The sequence below is a fragment of the Clarias gariepinus genome, chromosome 10 (genome assembly GCF_024256425.1).
Source record: "Clarias gariepinus isolate MV-2021 ecotype Netherlands chromosome 10, CGAR_prim_01v2, whole genome shotgun sequence".
Lineage (NCBI taxonomy): Eukaryota > Metazoa > Chordata > Actinopteri > Siluriformes > Clariidae > Clarias > Clarias gariepinus.
Window position 1 is genome coordinate 20,062,059 of NC_071109.1, and position 21,068 is coordinate 20,083,126.

The following is a 21,068-nucleotide window of genomic DNA, read 5'->3' on the forward strand; positions in this document are numbered from 1 at the left end:
ATTATAAAAAAAAACATCCTTGCTTTTTTCACCTAAAAATAGTAAAGTTCATAAAATGTTCACTAATGTTAAGAAATGTAATTATTATTAGAAATACACTATTTTACCCTGTCCTGTGTGTACCCCACCTTGTGCCCTAAGTCCCCTGGCATATATATATATATATATATATATATATATATATATATATATATATATATATATATATAAAACTAAAATCCTGTTTGCTTAGGCAGTAGTAACAAAAGATTATCATAGCTTCTACCGTGTCACAGGTTTACCGTTACTGATTAACTGTAACAGTTGGGAGCATCATTATCAACTTTTACTGCATTCTGTGTTTAGGTCACAGGTGTTACTTACCAAATGTAACAGTAGGCAGTGGCCTCAATGAATGTAACTGAATGTCTAAACTCATAGCTCGGACTGCAGAGCGTTTACAGCAATGGCACATACAGGAGGAGACAAAAAAAACTACCCCCAATGTATTATAGTTTAAGAAATACTGTGTTTTACATTTTATAGTTGTGACCACAGCAGAATCAATGTCACATCTTTAAAATATATATAATTATTTTTAAAACCTGCAAGAACCTGAGCAGTAAAACAAACAGGTAGTCATAAAGGGGGTTCCTTTCCTTGGATTTTCAGTTGCCTGACTTTATTTATTTATTTTTTCTATATCTGAAAAATGTCGACAGAACCTCAGAACACAAATTCAGCCGATTAAAAATTTGAGTTCAAAATAATGTAATAAATAAATTAATTAATGAAGCTATTACTTAATATGCACTTATTTTACTTAGCACACAACAAGTGATTTCTTTCCCATACATATTTTAATCAGTTTGGAAATGTAAACCCTTTTTCTGGACTTTCTTAAGTCTAGTGGAGACACTTTATTACATATAATGAAAATCATCTTTAAGTAGGACTGAAATGCTGAGTTGAACAAGCTTATAAAATTGATCAGAATATTAATTATTTCTGAATTTTACAGAAAACACAATATTATGTGCTGTACACCTTTTTGTCCCAGTTCTCAAGAATGACTGAGTTACAGTTTGTGAATGAATAACACTTTGTATGTAATAAATCATGAATGGACACCAAAACAATGAATGAGCGCGTGCAAAGGTGAATGACCCGTACACGTGAACAAACGTGAATGAGGTGTATAAGGACAAGAAAAACCCTGACTAATCTGTTTTCTTCCACGGCGGGGCAGCGTTTCTACACACCGACGCGTCACGGCATTAAGAGAGAGAGAGAGAGAGAGAGTTGAACTCGCCGCCCGAGTGATCAACTGTGAAGTCGCTCGAAAGCTATAAAAGTGCGTGCGCACGTGCCGTCTCGCGCTAAACGCACGCGACGCGAGAAGGCTTTTTTCCCGCTCTTTTTTGCGCAGCCCAAAGTGTATATACTACATGGAAAGTTTTGCGATTGCGTTAACACCTGTGAGTGATGCGGAGGACTGAAAAGTGAGGTTTAAAATGAACACAGATGGCAGCAAACAATTCCTCGCTGCCCCCTCAGGAGCTGACACTCAGCCGTCCTCCCTGGCTTTCCAGCACTCTAGGGAGTGTGCTCATCTTCACCATCGTGGTCGACATACTGGGCAACCTGCTGGTTATTTTCTCCGTGTACAGGAATAAGAAACTCAGAAACGCAGGTAAGCCTCTTCTCCAACAATGTCCATATTTCCAATCAGCTTTCCCATGTTTCATTTTGCATGGATGCATAGCAAACCATCAATCCATAATTTCATTTTGTAAACCATTTAAACAGAAATACAGTGTTTTATAGTTTTGCATGCTTAATAGTGTTGCTAGATTGTCATTTTTGGTAAATTATGAACTGAATATGCAGCACATATCATTGGTGATTTCTCTTTTTCCTAAATGAACAATTAGAAAAAAACTATTTGTATTGCATTCAAGTGAGTGAAACTGATAAATAAAAAAATGATGTCATGAATATGTTTAATTCCATTGCATTTATCAGGTTCAGTTAAACACAGTTTAAAACAAGTATTATTTCCAAGGATAGGAAAGCTAGAAAAATAATGCTGATGTTATACATTTCTGCGGCACAGTGTCTTAGTGGTTAGCACTCTCCCCTTGCACCTCCACGGTCCAGGTTCGATTTCCAGCCAGGTTCGATTTCTTGCCTCTTTGTGCATGGAGTTTGCATGTTGTCTCCACGCTTGGTGGGTTTCCCCACAATCCAAAGACATACATATTAGGCTAATAGGTGTTCCCCAAATTACCCGTAGTGTGTGAACGTGTGTGCGAGTGTGTGCCCTGCAATGAATTGGCACCCTAAATCCAGGGTGTACCTCACCTTGTTCCCCATCGTGCTATCCCCCCCACCCGCGACCCTGTATACAGGATAAAGTTGTATAGATGAGACGATGATTTTATATATGATTGAAAAGCATCTTGTTTAACCCTTGATTTAGACTACAGTCTAATTATTGCATACCAGACACAAAGAAATTATGAGTAAAAGCACAGAGTATAAAAGAGACATTCCTTGTTTGTGTGAGGAAGTGATGGCATTCACCCTGGGGCAAGTGCTGAAGCTGTGACTGTGACGTCTATGACAATGCCACTTTAAATATTAATGATGCCTTTCATGATGCCAACAACCAGGCAATCACTTACAAGACACACTGTAAATGGGATAGTCACTTTTAATGACTATTAATAATAAACAATTATGTACACCTTATATGCTGCAGTATATCCAAATTTCACTAAAAATAATATGTATTTAAAGTTCATTTTTAAAAGAATACTTTTCATTTCTATTAACAAGAAAGACATGAGGTTTAATTAGATTTTAAATGCAAGTTTTATTTTATTTATTATTATTTTTTAAGTAGCATTCTTTCTATAAAAATGTGATGGAAACACTAGGAAGCAGCAAACAAGTGTTGCTCCTTTCTACTTTCATTTAGGTCAAGCAGCATTTTTACTGTCACAGTTTATTTTATTTTGTGTTTTGGAAGTACAACCCTTGGCATAGTAGCTTCAGGTGACTGGCTCAGTATCAAACAAAAGTGAAATAGCCAGTTACTTTCCCACAAGTGGACAGAATGCTAATCGCCAGTGACATACTGTCCCATATGCCACTGTTATCTGCCAGTAGAGAGAACACCGCATGCTGGTGCTGTATTGTACAAACTAGTAGCACAAAGGAAAAGATAAAGAACACAGATTATTTAAATAAATTTTGCCTGAATTGTTTTATGTCCTCTTCATACCATTATCTCTGTACGTTTGAGTGTGTAGTGAGAGAGTGGACCACGGCAGAACTGTTCCCATACAAAATAGTTTAATGCATGAACGACTATGTTTTGTTATTTATCATGTAGTGTTATTTATGTCGAAAACTACCAATTAACTGAATTAACATGAGTACATGCATTAATGTGTTAGTGTAGCTGCACAAAGGGAACCTTTTTGGGATGCATTCTTCAGTGTGACCTCCCACTGGGAGTGCAATGCCTACTCTGATTAGTGGGTCACGGTTAACCCAGTAATTGTTCTATTACCCTCCTACGATGTACTTCATTATGCGTCTCTCCCTAGCGAGATGTCACGTGGCCTCGTGTATAGTTGTCTGACCCACTGGGAATTTATAAAGGCTTGCCTATTTTAAATAATCAAACATATTCAAAACAGACTTTAAACTACAAACCAACACATCCATTCATATATACTTATATGCATACGCAGCTGATTTACTGTGATTGTTTTCTCAGTTGTGGAACACAGCAGTTTTTCCTCTCCCTTGACACAGATATACCAATTCAACGAGAAAGACTCAATCCCCTGTGACATCACTGTCGTTTTGGATTATTCAGAGCAAGTACTCCCTCCTGGCCTGTAGCACTGGTTTAAACACACTCAGCGTTCCCTGCAGCACCCTACAGCCAATACAACTCACGAGCATGATGTTCATCACCGAAGGTTTTGTGTGGCGGCAGATTGTAGGACAGATTCAAAGAAATTTGCTTCAGTAATTATTTTTGAACATCTCTGCCACACTGTATTTTCCTTACACTTGTTTTAATCTCACTGTTTCATTCTCAATTATTGGCCCTGGCATGGCTTGCAAGCCTGGGGCAGTTTTATTAAGTAAAGCTCATTGTTCATTCAAGGGGAACTCTTTCAGCACATTATGCAGTGTGTATTATAAAACCAAAACTACTTTAGTGGACTTTTTAGTTAGGCTAAGAGTCAGGATATTCCCTTGTGCATACTTTATTTAAAATGATGGTGATTACTTCAACTCGTTGATTAGTGCAGGTATTTGTGAGCCTTCTGGCCATTTAATAAGTGCAACTTATTAAAGCATTAAAATTCAAGGAAATAATTAATTATATAAGATGCATGCTGTGTTAAGTGTCAGACTTCCCAGCCAAAAAAAGGTGCTGGTTCAGAATGGTCAAATTTTTGGCATGCATCAAGCAAAGAAAACAGCTAAAAAGATGTGAAATTATGGAATTGGGTTAAGAACTGTCCAACACATTTATAAAACCTGGAAGGGTGCTGCTAATATGTCATCTTTGAGTCAGGATCGCGGGGACCTGGAGCCTATCCCAGGAGACTAGGGGCACAAGGCAGGATACACCCTGGACACGGTGCCAATCCATTGCAGGGCACACACACATACAACCTACAGGCAATTTTGGAAGGCCATATCGAACCTGCATATCTTTGGATTGTGGGAGGAAAGTGGAGTACCTGGAGGAAACTCACCAAGCACGGGGGAGAACATGCAAACTCAACTCCATGCACACAGAGACAGGAATCGAGTTTGAATCGAGACCTGGGCCCTGGAGGTGCAAGGCGACAGTGCTATACACTACACCACCCTGCCGCCAAAGTAGCATTATTTACAAAATAATTAAAACAACACCAGTAGAATTCACAGGTGTGTTTAATAGTGATAGTAAGAACATTACTAAACAACTGTGTGTCCAGAAGACAATCAATTGTTATTAAGACAAATTGAAAAACATTGCTTCAATTTGATAGGAAGTTCATACTTATTGTACATGCAATCTAATTTCTAAATGACTGTGATTGACTTGCATGTATTTCCCTGCATTCAGATCACACTGCTTTTACATGTTCGCCTAATTACTTGTCAATTCCAGACAGTATGTCAGTCACACTCATTGGTCACACTTACACACTAACACAAAACGCTATTAATTCAGAGATTAGTGAATGATAATTGGAATATAACTTACTATATTAGTTAATTAAACCTAATGTGATGATTGTATTTGTTGTGCAGAGACACTAAGTAAGAAGTAGAAGTATACAGTAATTCTGACAACGTAGAAGGATTTTAAGACTAAGCAATAAAACATTTGACAACGACACACCTAATTACAACTACCTTTACCTTATGCTGATGAATATAATGATAATGCATGTGATGATGAAGAACTGACATTAGCTGATGTTATTTATTAGTGTTTTAATTATTATTGTTATTCTACCGGGGGAGGGATACGCATTTAAAAAGTGGTTATAAAGTCCATAATTCTAATGCAACTTTATTGAAACAAATTGTACATGTACTTTATTACATAGGAAAATGCAAGAAAATCTTCAACTTCAAAAACTTCAACATAGGCACCGGTGGCATCAACCAGTTTCCTCAAACCATGAGAGGGTCTGTCTTTTACAACTTCCCCTTATTGTAGCCCCACAGAAAAAATCACACAGAGTGAGATCTGAACAAGAGAGTTGAATAGACAGAAGTTCTGTATAGACAGAACATGTTTTTATACTTGAGGGCAATAAATGTTTTAAAAAATAAGAATTGTGAGAGAATCAAGATCTCAATTCCCAAGGAGAAAAATCGTGATTCACATTTTAGTAAGAATCATGCTATATATGTATATATATAGCATGCTATAATCATGCTATACCATGTTATATATGTTTATTATGTCTGCATAATTATGTAAAAAATCATTCAGTATTTTCATAAATAACTGAATGAATGAATAAATAAATAACATTACAGGAGAAAATATGCATATCTGTAAAGAACAAAATATAGTACAAGACAGACCCGTTTTCAGGTGGAAACAAAAAACCAAATGTATGGGTTTTATGCTTCTGGGATTTGCATAAAAATAGAAAGGAGCGAGTATGACAAAGTTAGCAGAAGAACTCATATTCTCCAGCATGCTCAGTAAAACCTAACAACTGTTTTCTTATAAAACTGCACAAATCTGTGTCTAAAACTCCTGGTTTTAAGCAGTGAGTTTTTACACCAAATATTGACTGTTTATTTTATTACTATTTATTGCTCTTTAGGCCTTGTTTACACGGGCGTTCAATTTTCGGATAAAAGAACGTGCTCTGAACGTCCTAGACGTTTATGTTGCGTTTTGTAGTGGCGTTCGATTGACTTCTACATTGGCGTATATTTGTCTCTGTCTAACGTCAGCCTGCAGCCCAAATTATAGTTTGTGTGTTAACCTGTGGAGGCAGTGTGTCGGGAACTGGATATGAAAGCCCACCGCTCCTGGGTTCACTCTCTGACTGCACAACGTCGGATTAAAGAAAGTTTTTTTTGTGGTTTATGAAGAAATGTGAAAATTTCCGTGTATGTTTTTCAACAATTTATTCATACAGTAGTTAACACAAAGTTCATGCTCCTGTCCTCATTTTTTTCTATCATGCCCTGTGGCTTTTCTTTGGATTTCTTTCATAGTAAAAAAAAAACTGATGTCATTTCATACCCTGTGGTTCTGTGCGCTGAGACATTCAGCTCTGTTGGATTAGTTTCTTTTGGAAACTAATTCCTGATTCTGCTAAAAAGTGGTAAGACTCAGGATAAAGAAACTTGCTGAACCATGCTAACCAACAGTTAAATTCATTTTCAACTTTTTTCAAAAATTTTCCTTATATAACACTTTTAACAATAATAATTGTCTCAAAGCAGCTTCACAAAAATGAAAAAAAAAATTGAAAAGAAAATTTATGGAAGTGTGTATGTGTGAGAAAAAAATATGTCTAGATAATAATGAGACTGTCTCTGAAGAGCAAGCCAAGCGTGAAGGCGACAGTGGCAAGGAAAAACTCTCGGAGATGGCAATAGGAAGAAATCTTGAGAGAAACCAGACGTAACAGGGAACCCATCCTTAGTCAGTTCCAACCAACTTAATTAAAACCCAAAACCTTAATTATACAAAAATAATTCAGCGATTTATATATATATATATATATATATATATATATATATATATATATACACACACCGATGCTGGGCCACGTACTCATGCCTTTGTTCAGCTAATAATGGGTAAATCAAGTTTTAGGCTAATTTTTCTCGTTTTTTTCTTCAATTTGTGCTTAATTTGGGACGGTCGTGAACTGAGGTTCTACTGTATTACAATTCTATAAAATCTGTGATTTTTTCCATTGGTTAAAAAAATTTATAAACAAATAAACTGATTTTTAGATGCAATAATGTGTGTTGTCAATGTTAGGCTTTAAATAACACCAGATTGGACGATCAGTTAATTACTAATTGTTAGTGTACCATCTATAAGTAGATGTGTACAGAATCATTTCCAAACTATGAAGGCCATCATCATGAACGAGTGGAGAAAATGGGGCACCACAATGACGTTACTAAAAACAGATGAACAAAAAGAAAACTTGATAAAAAAAAGAAAACTTGATAAATAATATTTATTTATTTAATATATATATTTTTAAGACATTTTGCATTAGATGAGAACATCTGACAAGTATCAGTTGCTCCCTGCACGTAACAACCAGTCCTGTATTCTTTACATGTCTGAGCTATGGTGATATATTAAGCCCATTCTTGTGCCATATGTGTAATTTGCTCCAGTATGTTATGTCCTTTTATGTTTTCCTTTCCTGCAGTACACTCTCTGCTCTGCTACATGTTGTCTTTTACCCATGGACTTGAGCCTAGGTTGTCTAGGTTTAAAAGGAGCAGTCAAGTCAAAGATGATAGAACAAGATGATTGTGAAAGGGTGATAATTTTAAGCACCGATAACACTGCTAGAATGCTACATCTGCTACATTTAATGCTAGCATTAACCTGCCTGCTGGTGAGGTCACTGTTAGAGGGGAGTTCTCACAGGCATTACATACTGTAAGTGCAAGTGTTAAGACTTTTATTAAATAAACCAAAACAGGAATTCAAGCACCTTCCAGGGGGTTATTCCTGACGGTCACCATCTAAGTTGGCACACAGCTGTCACTCCAGATCCAGAATGGTATGTATATATATAATTTTGTATCTTAACTTTTTTTCTATAATACTTATAAAACATGGATATCAGATCAGAACAACCGGTGTTACCACCACCAGACACTGCTAAAACCCTCAGTATCTAAGAACTGGACTGACACAAACACACACACACACACATAAACACACATGCATATACAAACATTCATCTTGCACTCTGTTAGATGTGATTGTTCTGTTTTGCACATGTGCACAACTGTGTTGTTATTTCATTTTGCTATTTGTAGTCCAGATGTAGTTTTATGTAGCATCATGGTCCTGGGGAACATCGTTTTCACTGTGTATTGTACCAGCTGGATATGTTTAAAATTTACAAAGCCACTTGACTTGACATTATGCATCCTAAGACCTCAGTTGTGAGCTTATGAAACCAAAGAATTCTTTTACAATGTACAATTTTTTTTGTCTGTGACAGTCTGGCTAAAAACTATAGAATTTATACCAGGCTTTTGATAAGCATCTAATAAGCAATTTTTAACGGAACTTAAAATATATTTGTTTTACCATCATGCTGAGGATAATGAATTAATCAGTTCCATTTTCACTGGCATGTGGCTGCAGAATGTAGTTCAATGTCCAGTATCTTGAGTCGAGTGTATTACACTCGAACATGAATTTGTTATACCCAACATGGTTTGAACTGATTGAAATGTGTTAAAGTTATTAAAAGATTTCGGGTTTGACTTGACAGTATGCTGTTACACTTTTAGTCTTTATTCATAAATGTATTAACATTTATTTATTTAATATATAAATTGTTTAAAAAAAAAAAAAAAACCTAATACACTTTGCTTACACTCTTAAGAGATTATTATTTATTTATTTTTTGCCATGGAGCAGATTTTTTTTTTTTTCTAAACCAGTTAACACTGCACTTTTCATGGAAAATAATGGAGTAGTACTTTTTCATTCCTTTGGTTTAGATTTGCTATACCAAATGACTGTGGAAGTTCATTTTGGTGTGGAGGTTATTTACAGTATCTATGATATTACTAAATTTATAGAAATTATACGGCTCTCCTCTGTCAGTCACATGATAGCATAAACAATGATGTGACTACTGACATCTTTAGATGAAACATACAGTAAGACTACACATTGCTACCATAATTCAATTAGAGTTTTAAAAAAAGGGCATAGATTAAAGAGTTTTGAAGACTTGCAAATGTATGCCATTGTTCTATGAAGCTGTTGTTTTGAAACTTTACTAATTAACCCTTTTCAGGTTATCAGCCTTATACCGAACGCCAGATTTTCTTTGTAAATAATCTTCTATTGAAACATGTTTTTCAGGTGACACTAATGTTTTTGATCTAAAATGAATCATAAGGTTTTAAACGAACTTGTGAAGTCCATGCCAGCCTAAGGGCACACTGTCATTAAGGAAAAAAGGGTTGGGGTGAAGGGATACTAAAGTGCTGAAATCTGTTTAAATATTTTAGAGATTCCACTTTTCACTTAAATTGTAATTTATTTATTAATTAACACATTTTCAGTGGCCGTCTCAGACCTTTTGACTCATACAGTGTACATACAGTATATGGACAACTATGACATATTGAACATCACATTTAAAAACATGGGCATAAATAGTTTTCCCTATGCTGCTGTAATAACCATCACTCATCTAGTCCCATTCAGCAACAAGAATGCAAGAGGTCAGGTCACTAATGTCGGAAACACAGCTGTCGCCTCAATTCATCACAAAGGTGGTCACTGGGGTTATTGTCAGGGATTTATGTGGGCCATTCAAGTTCCTCCTTACTAGTCTTGGCACATCATGTCTTTGTCATGCTGGAAGATTTTTTTGGCTCCCTTAGTTGCATTGAAAGGGAAATTCAAATGCTCTAGCGATAAAAGACATTCTTATGATTTGTGAAGGTCCACAAGGTGAAGCTTAGGTGTATGTAGGACATAAATGGCGTCAGATGAATTTGTGAGTATTTCTCAAACCCCCGACCATGTTTCTAGCAATAATAATAATAATAATTATAAAAATATTTAGTTGGGGGGTTCTGAATTGGACAGATTGTTTTAATCTGACATGAATGCAACAGAAAATCATTGCTTAACATGTCAAACAATAAATGTACTGTATTGTTTAATGTAAGATTGACTAGAAATAAAGTTACAGGCCCTGCCGAAAGACAAAATTTAGCATTGGTGCCAAAAGCCATTATAAATCATTTGTGACAATATTGTTAGATGCCTAACTAGCATTTAAATATTTTAATGATTTAAATATTAAAATTTTGCATTTATCTCAGTGTCTTACTTGTGGTAAAATTATTTGATGTAAAGTTAATTGGGCTTAGAAGTAGATCTTTGTTATACAGTACATTATCTAATTTTTTATTTTTTTTTAAGTGCCTCAAAAATGCTGAACTTTCACATTTAAAAACATGAAACTGCAGCATAATTTACTTATTTAAAAAAGTGCAACCAGCATCTGTGATTAAAATAGATTGTGAAAAGACATAGTAGCAGTTTAGAATAAGCGATGGCCTTCATCAGCTGCAATCTTTACTTTATACACTATTGTACAGTACGCTTTATTAAATTGTATCATATTCAAGGAAAAAAACGTAGTTGTGCTTAGTCACTCTTTTACAAGATGAAGAAGATGTCTTTAGAAAGTCTCTAAAGGACATGAGGACATGGGACCTAAGGAGCTGTTCTTGGCTGTTCTGAGAAAAAGCGGAACACATCAGCCGAAAAAGCAGAGACCAGAGAACAATTTTAAGAAACAAGATAAATCCGCTAAGATATACACACATGTACAGTATAAATGCATTGTACATTACAAACGTAGCATATCTGCCAGGATTTATTTTTTATTTATTAACAAGCCTTGATTTAGTCAAGGTTTACAACACAAACACCACAGCCCACTGCTGCATTTTTTTTTTCTTATCCAAAGAAATTCACGTGTGCCTTGAACCTGTGGAAAAAGCATAAAAGATATTTTGAAATACTTGAAAGCTTGTGTTCCCCCTGTGCCTCCAGGCAATAAAATGCCGCATGCAGAGGACAGTCACGCAGGCCTGGTGATAATGAGGGAAGACAGATGGGAGAAAGGGTTCTATGTCATTATTGCTCAGGTCATGCTACAGTACATGCTTCAAAGTATTGCAGGAAGCGAATCTGATCTAACTGACCAATATAAAAAAATATTTTTTTTTAGAAAAACATTTTCAAAAATCTTTTAAATGCTGTGAGATTAGAAAATCTAAAAAGAACGGTACTGTTTTATTACTAAATGAACCATATCACAGCTCTCTCCTGAGACGGACCCTGAGGTTTAACACGTTCCTCAAAGGAGAATGAAACATCACATGATAAAAGCAGATGCAACCCAAATGCTTTTAATAGAGAAAGCAGCTGACAGACTTAGGAAAGGTATGACTCAATTAAAAGTGAAGTGAAGTGAAGGTCATTCTATTAAAATACATAGGCATCATTGATGAAAAAAATGTGTAGCAAATCTTAACCTTGAGTTCTGAAAGACGACAGGAAATTTTTTTGCTGGCTTTTTGTAACTTAAATAATTATATTTTTTATGTCTCTTTTTTTTCTTTTTCCATTTCTGTTTTTTCTTCTTATTTTTTGTGTTTTTCTTTTTACAACATTTTCAGTGCTATGTTTTGTTTGCAGTTCCAGCTCCTATTCATTAGTGTCAAATTATTATAATGTTTTTTTTCACAACTACAAGGTATACAAATAAAATACAATGTATTTAATAAAGCTGTATTTAATGAATCATTCATGCATCATAGTAAAACTGTCAGATATCAGTTCAACTTGCAAGGAAATATAATTTGATGTTATAATTATCAGGCTTTGTCCAACATTCAAAGCTATTCCCTTCTTTTATTATGCTTAAAATGTGTCTTTGTCCAAAGGCTTTGAAAACCTTAACAGCCTGGGTGGATGTTAAAATGCATTGTATTCTATTTTGCCGTTTTTACATTTTACTTTCTTTTTGCAAATATTGCATAGGCAAAATCAATTAACTTACCTCAGTTCCTCATTCTTATGTAAATGAAAAATTAGGCCTGAAAATACTATGTATTTGTTTTGCAGGGAACATATTTGTGGTGAGCCTGGCAGTAGCAGACCTAGTGGTGGCAGTTTATCCATACCCACTGGTGCTGATGTCTATTTTCAACAATAGATGGAACCTGGGCTTTGTACATTGCCAAATTAGTGGCTTTCTGATGGGACTAAGTGTCATTGGATCCATATTTAATATCGCTGGGATTGCTATAAACCGGTACTGTTACATTTGTCACAGCCTCAAGTACGACAAGCTCTACAGTGACAAAAACTCCCTATGCTACGTCATCCTTATCTGGATCCTGACTGTCGTTGCTATAGTGCCGAACTTCTTCGTGGGCTCTCTGCAGTATGACCCCCGGGTGTACTCGTGCACATTTGCACAGTCAGCCAGTTCGGCTTACACCATCGCAGTGGTCTTCTTCCACTTCATTCTTCCAATATTGGTGGTCACCTATTGCTACATGAGGATCTGGATTCTCGTCATCCAGGTGCGAAGGCGTGTCAAGCCAGAGTTCCGGACCAAGCTTACACCACATACTGTGAGAAATTTTGTAACCATGTTTGTAGTGTTTGTTCTTTTTGCCATCTGTTGGGCGCCGCTTAACTTTATCGGCCTGGCCGTTGCCGCGAATCCTGAGCAGGTGGCGCCACTTATTCCAGAGTGGCTCTTTGTATTTAGTTATTTCCTGGCCTACTTTAACAGCTGCCTTAATGCCATTGTCTACGGACTGCTCAATCAGAACTTTAGACAAGAGTACAAAAAAATTATCATAGAATTTTGCACTGCTAGGCTGTTCTACCCAGACAGCTCGAATGATGCTGTAGACAGGATAAAAAGCAAGCCGTCAGCTTTAATGTCAAACAACAACCAAGAGAGAGTTGAGTCGGTGTAAACACTTACAAAGGTTAGGTCACCATAAGCATGAAATATAGTAATAATCATTGTATTAACAATCTATTAAAACATACAGGGTATATACATTTTTTTTTTTTATTTCTTTTTCAGTGGTGCACTGCAAATATCCCGTCTCATGTTTACATTTCATAATGGTGAACGATTCATTTATTTATTACGACAGTTTTTGTTTGTGCCAAAATATCATCTATTACTAACCAAAAAGAGAGAAAAATATATGATTAAACATGTACACTGATCATGCATTTGACATTTGCTGGCTTTGATGAATTGAATGCCTTCCTGTCCCAGGGACATTCATATTTCTTTAACCTTGTTGTATGTACCATAATATGCAGTGTTTAAAACTGTCAATGCTTATGTGACTTTGTAACATTGTAGTGGAATTATAATGCACAACGTTTTCTTCTTACTTCAAAAATCATATTGGTAGCCATTTTACCAAAAATGACAACAGTACTGTAAAGAATAAGCTGGCAGAATGTGTGTGTTTTTTTTTAAAGAACATTTAAAAAATTGCCCTGTATATGACTAAATAAACCCAAGCTTGACAAGTGAATGAAGTAAAAGTACTGGAAATATTTATAATCGAAGACTCAAAAGTTAAAACAATATCTTCAGGTCATATGCAGAATTGTCATGATCAAAATAAACATGGTGATAAAGATCTATTTGTATGTGTGCATGCTCACATATAACAAATCAACATGACTGAACATATTTCTTGGTTGATTGTTGAGCTGTTAATTGTAGGGTTCATCTTCTTTTTTATCACCTTCTATACAGCTTTATCCTGTGTTTAGGGTCGCGGGGGGCCTGGAGCCTATCAGAGGACTTAGGTCACAAGGCTGGGTACACCCTAAACAATGTGCCAATCCATGCACAACTGGCAATTTGAGACGCCAGTTATGCCTATTCTGCATGTCTTTGGACTGTGGGAGGAAACCGCAGTACCTGGAGGAAACCCATCAAGCACAGGGAGAACATGCAAACTCCATGCACACAGAGACTAGAATCGAGCCTGGCCAGGAATCGAACCCGGAACCTGGAGGTGCAAGGCAACCACTACACCACCGTGCTGCCACTCACTGGGATCATTTAAAAAGCATAATAATAAGAATAAGTGAGAGATTCTGCTTAAATACAAATGTAAATGAAACATTCTAAGTATAATATAATAATTTTATGATAAGTATGACATTTGTTACACTGTCATATTCTTGTTTAATACTTATATATTTTTCATGTTCTCATAAACTGCAATCCTGCATTGCTTTTTTTATTTTTTAGCTCCCAGTCTATTTCGGCAGGCAAAAAAACATTTTAAATGGCTTGAATCATCTGAGCAGAAACTGATTTCTGGTCCATATCACAATGATGCCTTCTGTAGTGTGCCTTAAAAAATTTCTGGTTGTACAGGTGTCTGTCAGAAATAGAGTCAGAATTTAAGTTTCTATCTATGCAGGGTTCTTTTATAGAATGATTCATCCCATGCATCCTGGTCATAAACGGTATTCAATCCTTGAGCTATTTTTAAATGCAAGTTGCTGTATCCATGCCCACAGACAGTTGATTTTTATGTTTAGAACTGAGTGTTTCTCTAAATCTATGGGAGCTAAACAGCTTTGATAAATAATCCTGTTTCCTTTTAGTGCCTACTCTTTGGGCAGAATGCATCCACAGTATTACCTCTACACCCTGTGCCCAATTTTTAATGAATGTGAAAAAAATTTAATAAGGTCTTAATTAATGAGCCGCAGATAGCCGTAGATAGCATACACGGAATAGCAAATAATCCTTTTAAACACTGCTATTAATGGCCCTGACCTGTACCCAGTAGCCAACAAACCGATGTGCCCCAGCAGTTAGTGCACCTTGCTCAAGCCTGCAAGCATGGAAAAACAAAACTAGTTCTGACGCATCCCAATTCCTATCTAAAACAATGAGTAATTGGTGGTCAAATCTACTGGTAAGTTTATTCTTACAAAATGTTTGCATCCATCACCTGAGAGATCCAATCCCATTACAATGTGAAATCGTCACAGAAAATGTCACTTAAGTTATTCATTTCCAGACTGAAGGATAGACAAGAAGGATGATGAAAAAGCTCTGGTGAGGATTATTAGCACAAGGTGTGGAGAAATTTGTCAAAGCTTGTACTGTCTGGGCCGTGTCTTGCACCACATGACAGCTACCCTTAGGCCGCCTGGAAACTCAATCCATCCCACATCAACTACAGTATGTTCACACATTGCACTAAATTTCAGCCCTGATCGCTCAGTCTCCCAAGGTAATACCATAATATTAGCAATTGTTGATTCATGTTCTAAACCGTGCCATCTGATGCCTTTCCCCGAGCTCCTTACAGTCATGAAAACAGATTAGAGCATTTTCAATTAACTATATAGACTTTACCATTTCACGAGGCCTTTATATTGGACTGAAGTGTTCGATTCACAGCATACATGATTATTGCATGCAGTTTGCGCACAATTAAATATCAATGTCATTCTGTCCTCAGTATACTGTCCCCAGTGCAATGCTTAAGTGGGTTGTCTGAATCAAGAAATTGGTAGTATCCTGACAGCATAATGCAAGAACAATCAACATGACTGAGTTGCTATACACAGAACTTTATATATATCGCTATACAAGGTCTCTCTCCATTTCAGTGTATGCCTATTAACCAACAATTCTGGAAAACACTCAACTAGCCAACTGTAACATGGAATTTTTTTTGCTTGCCTTTCTACATGTAGTAAGATCTAAAGTAAGGTCCTGGATATGAGCAGGGAACATTCTGTACCTCTCACTACATCTCACTTCCACTATTTTCCAGAGAGCACACCCAGATCTGTCTGCTCCCAGACACTTAGGCAGGCCCCTTTGTTATAAACCTCATGAGAATGGATCCTAATCACCTGTCTGAGCATGTACTATTTGCCAAAAATCCAACAGCATTTCTTTCTCAAATAGTAAATAATTATGATGATAAAAATAATAATAATAATGTGTTTTTTTTTACTTAACTTTTGAGAGATGTAAAAATAAATAAATAAAATAATTTTCCTTCCTCTAATAAAAAACCTAAAGTTTCTATCAAGTTTTGGAACACAAATGCAGAGATATATGCAAAAAGAAAAGTTATTTAATATCAGGTTTTCAACTTCTCTATGAATGAGATGCGTACTCAATGTATCATAACAAGCTCGTGTTAGAAAAGAATGAACATAACCTTAAACACTATGATGATGCAGTCCACTTTACTGTTACTGTTTTTTTTTCTAGGTATAATCATAATGCTGTGTAAGTTTAAAAATATCTTAAAAAGTAAATGTAACAAAAAATAAATCTGTTTTAAATATTTATTCATTATTAAAATATCATTTTTCATTACTAGGTCATGATGCTTTACACTCAGTACTGTCAGGTTGTCAGTTTGATATAATCAAGCAATATCACACAAGAGGCAGTGCTGTTGTAGTAAATATCAGCATGGCTATGATGCATGAGGGTGCAGGCCAAATTTTGAATATATATCAGCTGTCCTGATAGTCCATGCTGTATAACAGCATGACCTCGAGTGTGATTTATACAACAGTTCTAGAAATGCCATTAATTGTCAATAGATTATTTGTTTGTTTATTTAATCAGTTATTTGGCTCCACCAACACATACCCTTTTGTGACCAACAGAACTAGTTGAGCTAGTGATCAACAGTTAGTGTAATGTAAGTAGTTTTAAATTCTTCCCAGTTCTATGTACTGTAGCAAGAATTTGAGGAGAATAAGCCATGGAGTTGGTGGACACTCCTCTGAAGGTTCCCTTTATGTCTCATACACACCAAGTAATGCCTTTGATCAGGAGTTAACGATAAATGGAACATATGTGAAGCGGAGTGATACATAGAGTTAAATATTTCAGTGCTGTTATTATATATATATATATATATATATATATATATATATATATATATATATATTACATCACTATACTGTATACTGTATAACTGTTGTATAATAAAACTTCTCATTAAGACTGAAGAAATTAAGACTTTTAAACAAGACAATTTAAACAAGTAAGACAGACCTTTACAAATGGGTAGACTTATGGCCTAATGTCAGCTATTCTGGCTTAATGTCAGCTATTTTGAGACCTACATAGTTTTTGTCACTGTTAGTGGAGATTTTACAACATGGAGACGATCCATGAACCCTGTTAGATTCTGGGTAAAATGTTCTGTTTTGTTATGATCGTCGTCATAAGCTGTGTCTCAAAATTAACAATAGTGACCTTAGACCTCTTAATAAATATAACAATGAATATAATCAGGAACATTGGAGTGAACATTGGAACATTTAATGTTAAATTTAAATTCTACATATGATTTTTTTCACTGAAAAAAAGTATGAAATGTATTAACATGCTGAATTTAAATTTAGGACAGAATTTCCACTCAGGTACAGTAAGTAGAACAAAAACAAAAAATTATATATAATGGTAAGGTTAAACTCATTAAATAGAACTAACTACCTTATTTTCGAGTGTAATAGTTTTTTATTAGGAACCTCTTTAGATTAACCATCCAAAGAAATGTGAGGAGCTCAAGAGTGTACAGTATATACAGTGTTTTGTCAGTTAAAACATGGGAAAGGTTTTAAAGCGGACAGATTTTTCATGCTGCCCAGTATGTGGTGCAGGAGTGATATCAACAGTGTTAACTTGTCACTAAGTCTTTTTATGTGTCAACGACAATGCCTTGCCATGGTGGTACAGCCAGGCAGATTAATGACTGATAGACTCACTACAGTTATTCCAATATAAAACCTGCACACATTCTTTGCTCAGAGGTTTAATAAAGTCTGTTGTTTGTATGCCTTTTTGTGTGGTCTATTTATTTAAGTTTAACACTTAAACCTTGAATCAACTGACTTGGGATTGCAAAAGAAACAATTCATTAGTCTGCTGCAGAACTGAAAACATGAGCATATCATTTTTGTGTTTGCCCAGAGAGAAAGGTTTCATATGAAGTCTGTGTTTATATACTTATTTAATCTCTCAGTGAGCCCATGGCAAGCTACAAACTGATCATATCATATGACCAATGATGTTATTTTAAATTATTACTAATACAAATTATAATTCCTACAATATCTACTGTATAACACCCTTTGTTTATCATCAAAACAAACCCATAGATTTCATTTTGGTCATTGGCTTAGTGTAGCATGTGTTCACTGAAATGAACCCAAATTCTTTAATATTCACTCTTGGCTAAAATAAACAAGATCCTGAACTTTTCAACATTTTGAATATAATATTAATAATGTACAGTATAATGTCAAACCTTGTCATCTATACCTCTATAAAGCCATCAGTTTATCCTTAGCTCCACATATATTGCAACACTGGTATGTGAAGAGGCTAGGTATGTGAAACCAAAGATGTATGTGGCTTTAGGAGAAGCAATACCCATGTTTTACCACTGAGCACATCTGCACCTATTACCTTACTGACCTTAAGGCTTTTTATACATGAATGATCTCATTGACCCAGCTTGTAAAAACACTTAACATGCTCAGATCTTTAGCAGACTTATGATTCTCCACAAGGGAGAGCTATTACTTAAGTTGCTTTTTGGGTATTTCTTTATTAAGAAAAAAAAAATGCTATAAGCCCTCCAGCAAAACAATTTGAAACATTGCTCAGACATGAATGTACAGTATGCAGGCAATAAAAGATGCAAGACACTATTTACAGTATACAGTATATGTGTGTGTCCAGGTACATGCTCTTTATGTTGCATGTGGTATAAGATGTAAAAATACCATTTTCGTTTAAATTACCATTTACCTTGTTAATACAGTACAGTTAATACTTTGAATATCAAAACAAAGAAATGTTAACCGAGAAATTTAGTTCTTTTTTTTTTTTTTTTTTACAATTGTGCAATGAGCTAATCTAAAATGGACCAAATTTTCATTCCTGTCAATAAGAAAATACATGCCGCATGTAACACTATGCAGTAGACCACATTTTTGTTTATACAGGATGGAGCAGCCGAAAGACCAACAACAACAACCAGTGCTGTCTGAGGCTTTATGCAGGCTTAAAGAGTTCCAGTGGCTACCTTTAATAAAGCACTAATTGCAACCAGTTGTCAAGGTCCACGAAGAGGTTAGTTCCCTTTTTTAATTACTGTTCTATATTTTTATCTGTAGAAGTAATAAACCTTCAAGTTTTCAAAAGTGCAATAACAGCCATTAATCTCCAAATATCAAATCCAAGAACTTGGTACATAAGTTGTAGTGTGTAAGACTCAAATCCTTTTTTTCTTATTGGCACTCATCTTGTCGAAGTGTCTAAGTAATATAAGATCTGACTGAACAGCACAAAATCTCACTGAATGTCACAGTTTTCTTTTACTTGGGCAGATAGAAAATGAAGTTGTGTCCTGTGTCCTTGTTTGATTTGGGATCAAGCAAGTAGCAAATGATATGCCTCGTGCCTTCTCAAGCATGTGTAGAGCTTCATTTTTTCCGTACTGAGGGAAGTACACTAATACTTTATATCGTGCTTCCTTTTTCTTACATAATAGTTCACGACCCTGAACCGGACGTAAATGTGACTTAATTGATCCAACAGCTCCTTCTTCCTACACTGGACCAAAAGCTTCTAATTTCCTCCCCTAAATTTTAGCTCTGGATCCCACGCAGATGTTGTAGTTCTAAGCTGCTAAAGGTTGGCTAGGCATTGCTTCTGTTCCTTCCTTCAATACAATCATAAGATTAGTGTAGTCCATAAGGAACTAGAGAAAGTTTTTAGGGAGCGAAAAAAAACCCTGCAAATACAAGCAGTTGTTTGATTTTACCAGGGCAAAAATCAATAAGGTAGTTGGTAGTTGTGACATAAAAGTAAAGTGGCTTGGTGTCTCAAGGGTGTCTAGAGATCAGGGAATATCAGGAAGCAGAGCAGAGAAACATGCCATATAATGCACCGCAGTGCTCCCTAGCCATCAAAAAACTACTCAGGCTTATCTCTCAGGAAGCTTTGACATGTATAATAAAACATGCTTATTGAGAAAGTCCATGAGCTACATTTAGCTTATGTAAGACTTTTCTCTACAAATTCATAGTAATTAACTGGCAGCAACTTCCCCAGCAAAGTACTACGGTATATATACGTATATACACTCACGTAAAAGGATTGTTAGGAACACCTGTTCAATTTCTCATTTATGCAATTATCTAATCAACCAATCACATGGCAGTTGCTTCAATGCATTTAGGGGTGTGGTCCTGGTAAAGACAATCTCCTGAACTCCAAACTGAATGTCAGAATGGGAAAGAAAGGTGATTTAAGCAATTTTAAGCGTGGCATGGTTGTTGGTGCCAGACAGGCCGGTCTGAGTATTTCACAATCTGCTCAGTTACTGGGATTTTCACGCACAACCATTTTTAGGGTTTACAAAGAATTGTGTGAAAAGGGAAAATCATCCAGTATGCGGCAGTTCTGTGGGCGAAAATGCCTTGTTGATGCTAGAGGTCAGAGGAGAATGGGCCGACTGATTCAAGCTGATAGAAGAGCAACTTTGACTGAAATAACCACTCGGTACAACCGAGGTATGCAGCAAAGCATTTGTGAAGCCACAACACGCACAACCTAGAGGCGGATGGGCTACAACAGCAGAAGACCCCACCTGGTATCACTTATCTCCACTACAAATAGAAAAAGGGGCTACAATTTGCACGAGCTCACCAAAAT

The 21,068-nt window shown here is 35.8% G+C and overlaps 1 protein-coding gene across 1 annotated transcript; it reads left to right on the forward strand.

Annotated features, from left to right (window-relative positions):
* The first annotated feature begins 1,498 nt into the window (after positions 1-1,498).
* mtnr1ab (melatonin receptor 1A b) lies at positions 1,499-13,863 on the forward strand. Its single transcript, XM_053505860.1, has 2 exons — positions 1,499-1,672; positions 12,413-13,863. Exons 1-2 carry the CDS (start codon positions 1,504-1,506, stop codon positions 13,279-13,281), a joined length of 1,038 nt encoding a protein of 345 aa, XP_053361835.1. The 5' UTR covers positions 1,499-1,503; the 3' UTR covers positions 13,282-13,863.
* Positions 13,864-21,068: the final 7,205 nt, after the last annotated feature.

Excerpts from the sequence above, each read along its gene's own strand:
- mtnr1ab (XM_053505860.1), top strand. The coding sequence starts at position 1,504 with ATGGCAGCAAACAATTCCTCGCTGCCCCCTCAGGAGCTGACACTCAGC. Across the intron at positions 1,673-12,412 it reads TAAGAAACTCAGAAACGCAG|GGAACATATTTGTGGTGAGC; the intron begins GTAAGCCTCTTC and ends TTTGTTTTGCAG.